The sequence below is a fragment of the Penaeus monodon genome, chromosome 9 (genome assembly GCF_015228065.2).
Source record: "Penaeus monodon isolate SGIC_2016 chromosome 9, NSTDA_Pmon_1, whole genome shotgun sequence".
NCBI lineage: Eukaryota > Metazoa > Arthropoda > Malacostraca > Decapoda > Penaeidae > Penaeus > Penaeus monodon.
Genome location: NC_051394.1, coordinates 34571776 through 34584275, shown reverse-complemented (window position 1 = coordinate 34584275; position 12500 = coordinate 34571776). Strand labels below are relative to the sequence as shown.

The 12500-nt window shown below is 50.2% G+C and overlaps 1 protein-coding gene across 2 annotated transcripts in view; it reads left to right on the top strand.

Moving 5' to 3' along the window:
• The window catches only part of LOC119577097 (enolase-phosphatase E1-like), a 51461-nt gene that overhangs the window by 19771 nt on the left and 19190 nt on the right, over positions 1 to 12500 (top strand). For both annotated transcript variants that reach the window (XM_037924781.1, XM_037924780.1), the window contains exon 4: positions 4961 to 5158. In XM_037924781.1, the coding sequence (XP_037780709.1) occupies positions 4961 to 5158 (198 nt within the window). The remainder of the gene's footprint in view (positions 1 to 4960; positions 5159 to 12500) is intronic.

Sequence of the window (12500 nt, the reverse complement as noted above, 5' to 3'; positions counted from 1 at the left end):
AGCTGCTCCGGGTTGCGGGCCGAGCCTGTGTAGTAACACGAGATGGCAAGGCCGGGGGCAGGTATGGAACCCGTTGCCGCTGCGGCTCGTCTACCTGGTCACAGCTGATCCTCTCGTGTACTACACTTTTTGGGATTATTTATTGGTGAAGGTTGGTGTACTGGCTGTCGATCGTTTTTTTCGTTTTCACGTTGTGTGTGTGGGGGGGGGGGGTGATCATTTTATAGTCATAAATATTTGGTATGTCTTTATACATGCAATTGATAGTCCTTTAACAGACGTTACTCTGTGTTTCCCGTTGTGTTTCTTTTGATTTTCACTATACATTCCAATAGTGTGGTATAAGTACAACAAACGACGGTTAATTATTGGTAACAGCATGACTTTCGGCTTGGCCGCCGAGAGCCTCATTCTCCTCGCGGTCAGCGCAGCGTAAACAAAAACACGGTCCTTGTACTACTTCCGGTTCACAAGCCACTCGTCATGATCTGATTTTATCAAGAAGTCACGTATCGTCCTTCATTATTTTGATAGACTTCACAAGGCTTTTCCGAGTGATTACAATCCGTGTTGAGGTGAGAGGACGATTTGCCTGAAGATGACCTCAAGCCGGGACCGGTAGGCCTTGCCTTCAGGAAAACAGGTGTTCTTATGTTGCAAGTTTTTATTGCGAAAATCGAGTTTCGTTATCGCGCTTTCTGAAGGGATTCCCGTTGTGGTGTGTTTCTTTTTTTCAATCGTCAGCCGTAACAACTTTTTTTCTTTACTCTTGTCGATGTCGTTTTCTCTTATTTCTTTGATTTTATCAATTCCTTTCTGGTATCTGTTTTCGCCTTTTTTTTATAAACTGCACAAAAAACGGAGGTGTGTTCTTCGGGTAATCTACGGTTATCCAAGAGGCAGGACCCGTTCCGCCTCAGAAATTCGACGGTGATCTAAACGGGATTTTACGGGTTCTAGGATCAAAAGGACGGAGGGAAGCAGGGTGGGAATGAAGAAGGCGAGATAGGGAGGGAAGGATTGCAGGGGAGAGGATGGGAATAAGGGAGAGTTGAGAGAGAGAGAGGGGGGGGGGGAGAGATAGATAGAGAGAGAGAGAGAGAGAGAGAGAGAGGGGGGGGGGACAAAACGATAGAGGGGGGAGAGGAGAGAGAGAGAGAGAGAATGAGAGCGGGGAGAGAGAGAGAGAGAATTAGAGAGAGGGGGAGAGAGAGAGAATTAGAGAGGGGAGAGAGAGAGAATGAGAGGGGGGGGGAGAGAGGGGGGAGGGGAGAGAGAGAGGGGAGCGGAGCAAAACGATAGAGAGAGAGAGAGAAGGGAAGAGAAGAGAAAAGAGAAGAGGGAGAGGAAGAGAGAGAGAGAGAGAGAGAGCCGAGAAAAGGAAAGGGGGAGGCAAGAAGAGAGCGGTGGAGCAAAACGATAGAGAGAGAGAAAGAGAGGGAGATAAGATGTTGACTTATAAATTAAGTGTTGTCGTTGGAAAAGGGCAGTTGTACAGGTTGCCTAGAGAGCATCCGATTTATGTCGATAAGTGTGTCGCTTCATGGAAAAATGGATCGGAAGAATTGGCTTGTATATCAGGAAACGCGAGGGTGCGCATGCACAGAAGTCGGCTTAATTAACAAATCAACTAGCCATTAATTTTTTTTTTCTCCCCTTTCTTTCCTTTCCTTTCGCCGCCTTTTTTTCTATTCACCTACTTTATTTTTCTCCCATATCTTTCTTCTTTTCCTATTTGTTATTTGATTTTTGATTGAAAAAGGGCGGGAAAAACGCGGTTTGATTTTAGGCTTTCCATTTCTCCTTTTCGCCTTCCGATAATCAATGCCACGACGCACGTCCTTCGCTCTGCACCAGTTGTCGCGGCTCTCTCTCTCTCTCTCTCGCTCTCCTCTCTCTCATCATCTCTCTCTCTCTTTCCTCTTGTCTCTCTCTCGCTCTCTCTCATCTCCTCTCCTCCTCTCTTCTTCTCGATCTCTCTCTCCCATCTGTCTCTCTAGAGTCTAGACTCGTCTCTCCTTTCGTCCTCTCTACTCTCTCTCTCCTCTCTTCTCCTCTCTCTCCTCTCCTCTCTCTCTCGTCTCTCGTCTCTCTCAAATCTCGTCTCATCTCCTCTCTCTCTCATCCGCTCTCCTCTCTCCTCTCAATCTCATCACTCTCTCTCTCGTCTCGCGCCTCTCTCTGCTCTCCTTCTTCTTTTCTTCCTCTCCTACTTCCTCTCTCCCTCTATTCTCTTCCTTTTTCTCTTTCGCCGCGCTTTCGCGTCTCTTCTCCCTCTCTCTCTCTCTCTCTCTCTCTCTCTCTCTCTCTCTCTCTCTCTCTCTCTCTCCTCTCTCTCCCTCCCCTCTCTCTCTCCTTTCTCTCTCTCTCTCTCTCTCTCCTCTCTCTCATCTCTCTCTCGCTCCTCTCTCTCCTCTCCTCTCGCTCTCCCTCTCTCTCTCTTCTATCTCTCCTCTCCTCTCTCTCTCCTCTTCTCTTCTCTCGTTCCTCTTCTATCTCTCTCTCTCTCTCTCTCTCATCTCCCTCTCTCTCTCGTCTCTCTCTCTCTTTCTCTCTGTCTCGCATTCCTCTTTCTCGTCTCCGCTCTCTCTCCTCTCTCTCTCTCCTCTCTCGCGTCTCTCTACTCTCGCTCTCTCTCACTCTCTTCTTCTCTCTCTTCCTCTCTAGTCTCTATTTTCGTCTCTCCTTCCTCTCTCTCTCTCTCTCTCCCTCTCGTCCTCTCGTCCTCTCTTCCTCTCTTCCTCTGTCTCTCTTCTGTCTCTTCTCGTCTCTCTCAATCTCTCCTCTTCTCTCTCTCAGTCCATCGCTTCGTCTCTCTCTCTCTCCTCTCTTCGCAATCTCACCCCCTCTCTCTCTGCCGTTCTCTCTCTCCTCTCTCTTCTCTCCGCTCTCTCTCTCTCTCGCTCGTCTCTCCCTTCTCTCTCTCTCCTCTCTCTCATCTCTCTCTCTCTCTCTCTCTCCTCTCTCTCTCTCTCGTCTCTCTCTCTCTCTCTCTCTCTCTCTCTCTCGCTCTCTCTCTCTCTCTCTACCCTCCCTCTCTCTCTCTCTCTCTCTTCTCTCTCTCTCTCCTCTCCTCTCTCTCTCTCGCATTTTCCCTCTCTCCCTAGCCTCCGGGCTAGTACAACAGTGGTAACGTGTCGGCCTCTCATCCGAGGGTCCGGCGTTCGTCGCCCCGCCCAGAGTGGCGCGAAAGTTGCAACTGTCGGCTGAGGTTACTGCTGAGGCGGGGCGACACGGCGGGCAAGGACTCGGTTCCGCGAGTCAGCGGGAGCCATGCCTGACACACGTGAGCAAAATCAAGCCGACAGTATTTCCACACCAAGAATATCCATTGTAATCAAATGGAATCCTAAACAAAACTCTCTCTCTCTCTCTCTCTCTCTCTCTCTCTCTCATCTCTCTCTCTCTCTCCTCTCTCTCTCTCTCTCTCTCTCTCTCTCTCTCTCTCTCTCTCTCTCTCGATCTATCTATCTATCTATCTATCTATCTATCTCTTCTCTCTCCTCTCTCTCTCTTCTCTCTCTCCTCTCTCTCTATCTATCTATCTATCTATCTATCTATCTATCTATCTCTCTCTGTCTCCTGCTCCTGCCTCGCCCCATCTCTTCATCTTTTTCTCCTCCGTTCCTTTCAGCTCCTCCTCCTTCCCCCCCTCCCCTATTCAACACCTCCCCCCCTCATTCCCACCCTGACCCTTTATCCCCACCTTCCCCCCACCCTTCATCCTCCCCCCCACCCCGCCCTACCCCCTCCGCAAGCCTTCTTTCACACCTGAAGACGCGCTAAGTCAACACTTTATGGTCAGATGTTTGTCAACCCCGCACGGTTTGCAACGCCTTCGACCTCATCAGCAGCGGAGAGGAAATGTTCGGCACTCGCAGGCAATTATCTTTTCGTTTCTTTTTCCATGCGTGTTTCGTTTCGGGTCTCCTCGATGCAGCGGGCGTCGTGGTAAGGCATATAGTTAGGAGTGCAGTGTTGACGCGCGCAAGATTTGCGGGGAGGAATAGTTGGGAGGAATATAGGGCTGTTGCGGATGTGAATTTTTTTTTACGTCAGTACAACGGGTGGCAAGTTTACTGAGTGTGCTGGAATAGGTGTTAAGATGTCTGAAATATATTCCTTAATTATTCTCTCTCTCTCATCTCCTCTCTCTCTCGTCAGTCTCTCTCTCTCTCTCTCGTCTCTCTTCGTCTCCTCTCTCGTCTCTCTCGTCTCTTCGCGTTCTCTCTCTCTATCTCTCTCTCTCTCTCTCTCTCTCTCTCTCTCTCTCTCTCTCTCTCTTCCATCTCTTCTCTCTCTCTCTCTCTCTCTGTGTGTCTCTCGCTCTCGCTCTGTGTCTCGCTCTCTCTGTGTATCGCTCTCACTGTGTCTCGCTCTCTCTGTGTCTCTCTCCGTCTCTGTGTCTCTCTCCGTCTGTGTCTCTCTCCGTCTCTGTCTCTCTCTCTCTCCTTTCTCTCTCTCTCTCTTTTCTCTCTCATCCTCCCTCACATTCTCTCTCTCTTCTCTTCTCTCTTCTCTTCTCTTCTCTTCTCTTCCTCTTCTCTACTTCTCTTCTCTTCTCTTCTCTTCTCTTCTCTTTCTCTTCTCTTCTCTCTCTCTCTCTCTCTCTCCTTCCGTCTCTCTCGCATATTAATAACACCTAAATCACCATTTATGCAGATCTTGTAGATTTTACACATTTTGAGTGATGATCATGCATAATAATTAGCAGTAATGCTTTACATATTAGAGAGAGAGAGAGAGAGGAGAAAGAGAGAGAGAGAGAAGAGAGAGAGAGAGAGATTTCACCTTATAAATGAAGTGTTGTCGATGAAGTGTTGTTGTTTAAGTTACCCAAGCGTTTGCCTAATTGTCAGATGTGTCGTTTTGTAGTTTAAATAACTGGAAGAATCAGTTAGTGTTCCATGCAAAAAAAGGCTGTCCTGTAGACTGAAAGGCCACGTCCGTCCTGCTGCAGGTGCGGGAGGACCTGGCGGCGGGAGTGACTGGATGGCCCCCCGCTCCCCGAGGAGGGCGGCGAGCGGGAGCCCCTGCTGGACGCCCTTGTGGCCAACGTCCTCGCCATGATGGACGCCGACAGGAAAGTGGCTGCTCTCAAGACGCTGCAGGGACACATGTGGCGCCGGGCATACCAGACGGGCCTCGTGCAGGGACAGTGAGTATTGCTAAATACTATCGAAATATTATCTAAATACGTGCCTTTTCCGCACTATCTTTCCTTTTTTTCGGTGTGTGTGTGTGTGTGTGTGTGTGTGTGTGTGTGTGTGTGTGTGTGTGTGTGTGTGTGTGTGTGGTGTGCGTGTGTGTGTGTGTGCGTGTGTGGTTTGCGGTGTGTTTTGTGTGGTGTGTGTGTGTGTGTGTGTGTGTGTGTGTGTGTGTGTGTGTGTGTGTGTGTGTGTGTGTGCGTGCGTACGTGTATATGTACGTATACTGGTGTGTGTGTGTGTATGCCTGAATGTGTGAGCGAGAGGGAGAGTCTCTGCCTCCCTTTGTGTGTGCGTTTTTTGTATGTGTCTCATGTTATGTACGTGCTGCATTGTGTGTACCTGGCGGTCACCTTCAGGGGCATATCCACACAGGTGATTTTTCTCGTCCAGTGTCCTAGGGAGGTGTGCTGGGGGCCTGCTGGATGTTCCTGCTTGACCGTGACACTTGAATGCTCGGCGTCATGCCTCAGCTTTCCTTTTTTAGATATGTAAATACGTGAATGCGATGTGTAATGTGTTTGTGATATGTGCTTGAGTGAGTGGTGCGTGCGTGAGGGAGCGCGTGGGTGTGAGTGCGAGAGAGAGAGATATAGTGTGTGTGTGTGTGTGTGTGTGTGTGTGTGTGTGTGTATGTGTGTGTGTGTGTGTGTGTGTGTGTATGTGTATGTGTGTGTGCGTGTTAGAATCAAGAAGTGCCAGTATTCCCTCAGACACTCTTCTCCCATATCCTCAGAAAGTAAGACAGACCCCGTGGGAAGTCCCTGGAACAAAACAGAAGGGCATATCTATCATCTTATCGCACATTTTATCGCAGTGAAGGTAGGCGGGGACTCGACACGATCGGAACGGGAACGGATCGCAACGTGGCATGACTCCCCGAGGCCTCAACCGCCGACGCTCCACTTGTTGAATGTGCGGGCGTACGCGGCCATTACCCACGCCCCCTTCCTCCCTCTCTTTCTTCGTCTTCCTCTGTTTTCCCTACTCCCTTCCCGTGCCATAACTTCGTTTCCCTCCCCCCCCCCCTCTTTGCGTTCCTTTTCTTCCCTCTTTATTTCCCTTCCCTTTTCTCCTCCATCCCTTCTCTCCTTCCCTCCCTTTCTCTCTTCCCTTCTCCTCCCCTTCTTCTTTCCTTCCCTTCCCTTCCGCTCCCTCTTCTCTTCTCTTCTCTATTTCCTTTTCTCTTTCCTACCCTCTCCCCCCCTCTTTCTCTCTCCCCTCTCCTCCCATCCTTTCCCTCCTCTTCCTTCATCCGTTCACTTTCCTTCTCCCTTCCTTTCTCTTCCTTCTTCCCCTTCCCTTACCTTCCGTCTTTATTTCCCTTCCCCCTTTCCTCTTCCCTCTCCTTCCCCCTTTACTTTCCTTCCCCCTTCCCTTCTCTTCCCTACCCTCTTCCATTCCCTCGAGGGTTTTTCTCTCCTCTTCTCTTTTCATCTTCTCGTGCCATTGCTCTTTCCCTTTTTTCATCCTTTCTTCTCGTTCTCTTCTCTTCCTCTTCTCTTCTCTTCTCTCTCTTTTCTCAATATCTCTCTCTTCTCTTCTCTTCTCTCTCTCTCGTCTCTGTGTTCTCTTTCTCTTTTCTCTTTCTCTCTCTTGGCCCCTATTTCCCTTCACCTTCCCTTCCCTTCCCTTACCCTTGCCCCCTCGCTTCTCTTCTCTTCCTCCTACTCTTCTCTTCTCTTCTCCCCTCTCTCTTCTCTCTCTCTCTTGCGTCTCCTCTGGTCGGGAAGGGGGTCTCATGTCATCTCTCTCTCTCTCTCTCATCTCTCTCTTCTCGATCCTCTCTCTCTCTTTCTTTCTCTTCTTTTCCCTTGCCCTTCCTTCCTCCCTTCCCTTCCTTCCCTTTCCTCTCCTCTTTCTCTCTCTCTCTTTCCTCTCTCTATCTTTCTCTCTCATCTCTTATTTCTCTCTCTTCTCATCCTTTCACTCTCTCTCCTCTCTCTCTCTCTCTCTCTTTTCTCTTCTCTTCTCTTCTCTTCTCTTTCTCTCTCTCTCTCTCTCTCTCTCTCTCTCTCTCTCTCTCTCTCTCTCTCGTTTCTCTCTCTCTCTCTCTCTCTCTCTCGATCTCTCCTCTACTCTCTCTCTCTCTCTCTTTCTTTTTCCTCTTCTTCTCCCTTCCCTTCCCTTCCCTTCCCCTTCCCTTCCCTTTCCCATCTCTCCTCTCTCTCTCTTTCCTCTCTCTAATCTTTCTCGTCTCTCTCTATTCTCTCTCTCCTCTCTCTTTCACTCTCTCTCTCCTCTCTCTCTCTCTCTCTCTCTTTTCTCTTCTCTTCTCTTCTCTCTCTCTCTCTCTCTCGTGGATCGCTCTCTCGCTTCTCTGCTCTCTCTCTCCTCTCCTCTCTCTCTCTCTCGTCTCTTTCTCTCTCTTCTCTCTCTCGTCTCTCTCTCTCCTCGTCTCTCTCTCTCGTCTCTCTCCCTCTTCTCTCTCTCTCTTCTCATCCTCTCTCTCCTCTCTCCTCTCTTTCTCTCTCTCTCTGTTCTCCTTCTCTCTTCTCTCTTCTCTCTCTCTCTCCTATTTTTTTCTCTTCTTTTCCTTCCCTTCCCTTCCCTTCCCTTCCCTTTCCTCTCTCTTTCTCTCTCTCTCTTTCTCTCTCTTCTCTTTTCTCTCTCTTCTCTTCTTCTTCTCTTCCTTCCCCTCCCTTCTCTTCTCATTCTATTTCTCTTCATCTCTCTTCTCTTCCCCCCATTCCCCCCTTTTTTTCTCTTCTCTTCTCTTCTCTCTCCTCTCTCTCATCTCTTCCTTTTCCTCTTCTCTCTCTCTCTCTTTCTTTCTCTCTCTCTCTCTCTCTCCTCTCTCTCTGCTCTCTCTCTCTTCCTCGCGCTCTCCTCTCTCTCTCCTCTCTCTCTCTCTCTCTCCTCTTTTCTCTCTCTTCTCTCTCTCTCTCTCTCTCTCTCGTCTCCTCCTCTCTCTCTCTCTCTCTCTCTCTCTCTCTCTCTCTCTCTCTCTCTCTCTCTCTCTCTTCCCCCTGTCTACCTTCCCTATGTCTCCTTGGTTGTTTCGCGTGGCTTTTGTGTCCTCCGCCTCCCGCGTGCCTTTTTCTTCTTGGCTTCCTTCCATCTAACTCTCCCTTGCCTTTTTCCTCTCGCGCCTTTCTCTCATTCATCTCATTCTACTTTTATTTGCTCCTCCTTCTGTTTGTTTCCACCACCCCTTCTCGCCCATGCTTCTTCCATCCCATTTTTTCCTCTCGCCTTCTGTCTCCTACCCTTTCCCTTTCGCCGTCCTTCCCTCTCCCGCTGAGCTTCCCGAACACCCCCCCCCCCCGCCCCCCCCCCCCCCCCCCCCACCCCCCCCCCAAAAAAAAAACCCCCCCCCCCCCCCCCCCCCCCCCCCCCCCCCCCCCCCCCCGATGAGCTCCCTTAAATGTCCGTCAGGTGATGTAATGCGCCGGCGAATTACGGTTTAATCAAGGTCGGCGGCGACATTCAGCCCGACCCAGGTGTTGGGACTTCTTCCCCTCCCAAGTCGATTTCTTTGCGGTCTTGGCTTCTTTCTCGGCATTTCATGCACTCCTTCAGAACACGCACACACGCTCATACAAACATGAATGTGCACACACGCACGCACGCACGCACACACACTACACACACACACACACACCACACACACACGCGCACACACGCCGCACACACGCACACACACACACACACACACACACAAACGTACACACGTACACAGATACAGACGCGCGCGCGCACACCTGTCCTTGCCTTACATTTTCTGGGGTTTAATGCGTTTTTATTGTCATTATGAAAGGTGTCGAAGACTGTTGCTCTTAAATAACAGCCTCGGTCCAGCCGCGGAGCTCAGCCCACTTGTCAGGCTCGTAAACTGGCGGTGGAATGTTTGGTGTGTGACTTGCCTACGAAACGGCCCTCATCTCTCCCTCCGCCACAGCCTCCCGCTGCCCCAAACCGCCTCCGCCGCCACTATGTCGTTTCCACAACGCGCCGTTCATCAATACCATAACAATGTCTTTCCACGCTACTACTACCAATATCAGTGTCTGAGTGCCGGAAACATTGGAGACCCAGAATGGATCTCTGTTTAGAACTGCATGTATATATTCTTTTTTTTTATCCCCCGGTAACGTTCTCCGTTTTGTACATATTGAGCATCTTTTACAAGAGAGTAAAGAAGATGAAATCTTCGTATTTCTTCCTAGAGTCTAGTCTCAACGCCACCCCGCGAACTGGTATCCCGACGGTAAGAGCAACGAATAAGCTTCCGTCCATTGTTGCAACGGAGCGAGTGCGGCCAGAGAGGACCAGTAGCCAGCCCGACACCTCTCAGCCGAGTACTGAGTCAGAACCTGCCTTTCCTACTGTGGGCTGTGCGTACCCAGTTAACCTCCTGGTGAAGGACTCTGCCTTTACCTCGCGGCGGCCCCCAAGCCCAGGCAGCGGGTGGAGTACGAGACAAGGCAATATATGCCTCTTTAGAATCCGTGCAGACAGGAGGGGGGATGCAGGCAGGGAGAGGAAGAGGAAGGGCCAGGGCAGAAAGGCCCAGGAAGGGTGCTGAATTGAAGTGCAATAGGCAACACGAGACCATCGCCAGGGCAGATGACATAAAAACCAAAGATTATTTACCCCTTTTTCTTTCCTTGCTTAGCCACTCCCTTTTCTTCGCTCATGTTGTGCCTCAGGAATCCCTTACACAAGTGTTGTTATGAATGGCATTACGAGGTAATTATTCTGAGAAGTAATGGTAGCCTCAGTCACCTGTGCATCTAATGAACAGCGGACCGGAAGTCTAGCATTTATGAGTAAAATATTTGTGCGCTGCTACGTCTGCTTGGGTGCGTGTAATTAGGTACCTTTAATTTTTTGCATGTAATTTTACTAAAGTTTATATTGTTTTTGCCTTTACGAATAAGTTTTGAAGAAAGTAAAACGAAAATGAAAAATTTGTATCGGTATCGTACCATTTCTCTTCACACATTTATCGGAATATCACCATATATTATGTCCATTTGGGATCCCATACGGCGGAGTCCGTTCCTATGCAGGTTTGTGCACTTTCCATTCAGTTTAATAGAAAATCAGTTCTCAGGTTATTTGAATTAATAACAGTTTATGTACCGTTGATGAACAGGACATCCTAATCTAATACAAGCGGTTGCATGTGGTTGCTTAGCATATTTTCAACATTGCAGTAATTCAGTCGCCGATAAAAATGACTTATCCTCAGTTTAAGATTCATGTTTGAAGTCTGTATTCCCTGCTATCATTTTTCTTTTTTCCTCTCCAGAGAAATATACAGGGGTTGAATTATATTGCAAACTGATAACATAAGCGCTTGTTTGGCGTCGTATACCCGACGTAGAATAATGGCCAGGCTGAATCAGCAACTAAAGACCAACAAAGGGCCACACAAACACCGGAAAAAGTGTGAGGCAGCAAAGCCTTCACCGCGGCGCACCGAGTCACGTGATCAAGGGCTCGAGAGGGGGAAGGTCCCTGTCCCTGACCCCTGGTGGCTCGAGGTCCGGCTGGTCATCGCGCGTGGACTTTGGCTGACCTTAAGTCCCTGTCGTCTGGTGGCAAGACCTGGGGTAATATAGCTAGCGAGGGGCGGAACTGGCTTTCGAAAAGTATTGCCTTTTAAAGTGAGTGTAGTTGTAGGTATATATGTCAGAGATTGGTAGTAATGAAACGTAGGTTTAGCCAACCTTTGTTCACCGCGCTTGCATGACCTCATTGTCGTGATTACGGTAAAGGAGCAGATTAAAGCATTCACGCCTACTTTTATTCATGCAGAACAGGATCACGTAAGGGTAAGTAATAGTTGCGAACATACGAGGATCAAATCGCTTCACGTTTTCGTGATGTAGACACTATTTAGCAATACCTAAACCTTCAAGACACGCATTTTCAGCGCGAGGAGTGGCAGCTTAGAACTTTTTAAAGAGCGTTTTGTGGCAGTGATTAGAAATTTGCCGAATATATCCACATTATAACGGCAAGTTAGGTGGCTAGTCAAGCTGACGCAACAACAGTTGAATAAGCCTGCTAAGCGACCGGAAACGGTAAGTCCTCGGCAAAGCGGCGAAATACCGGAAAATCGTCCACGGTCATTTCTTGAGAGTGCTGAGTCATGGCGAGGAAAAGCAAAGGTTGCCCCGTACAGACGCTCTTGGCCAGAGCTCTTGGCCAGAGCTCTTGGCCGGTCCAGTCTGTCCCCACGGCAACAGAAGGAGCCTCGGACCGTGCAATGAGCCTCGTCAGCACTGCCTCCTCTTGGCAAAGGGGGGAGGGCGTCCGGTGGGTGTGTGGGCCTAGCTACGCCGCCCACTGCGGAAGCCAACAAAAACGTGCTCGGGAGGCAAATCCGGCTGCCGGTGGCGTAGGCGGGGCGGGGTGGGGTGGTCGGGCGGCAGGAGGACGGGGCAGGAAGGGCCGGGGGAAAGGGGGAGAGGGAGTCCTATCCCGGCTGTATTGAACCTGCCGCCGTCCGGGAGCTGGAGAGAAAAGGATAAAGGGAAATGAATGGAGGCACGAACGGCGTGGGAGGAGTGAAAGGGAGCAAGTTATCACAAGAGTTTCATGTGAAGACCAACGACAGTGTGTTGAGGGAAGGAAGGGGGAGAGGAAAAGAAGGGGCGATTGGAAAGGGGGCATAGAGTACGAAGGAGGAGGATGCGGATGGGCGAAAGACTTACAGGTGCACAGTGTGTGGGGCAAGATGAGTCGGAAACTGGGGCTAATGAAGCGCAATATGAGAAGTAAAACTGATTGAGGGCAGTCAGTGGGAATCGAAGGCGTGCGCGCGGAGGGAGGCGAGCGGCCGAAAAGGAAACTCGACCAAGTGCCGAGCAGGAAGTGAAGGGAGACTCACGACCTTCGTCTTCCTCTCCTTTCATCCACCTCCTGCTCCTGAGCTGGCTGCCGGGCACACCTGTGGGCGACTTGCACGGCGAGCAGGCCTTCGTTGTGGCTGCAGCGTCATTGAGCTGCGCTGAGGAGCGGGAGGGGGGGGGGCTAGGGCGCTGTGGTATATGCAGTTGGACGTTGCAGTGCGCTGCGCCAATCACCAAAACCATACACAACTGCCACAGTCATGCTGAGGGCAGCACGTGTCGCAGGCAACCGTGTCATGAGGAGGGAGTTGACAAGCAGCTTGTAAGCACCCCCCTCCCTCCTGCCTCTGTCCTCCCCCTCTCCCGGCTCCCACTACTAGCTCCCTCTCTGCTCCCTCTTACTTTTTTCTTCTCCCTCTCTTGCTCTCTCTCTCTCTTACCTCTCTCCTCTGCCTTTCTTCGTCCCCTCTCAGCTCCTTCCACCTAC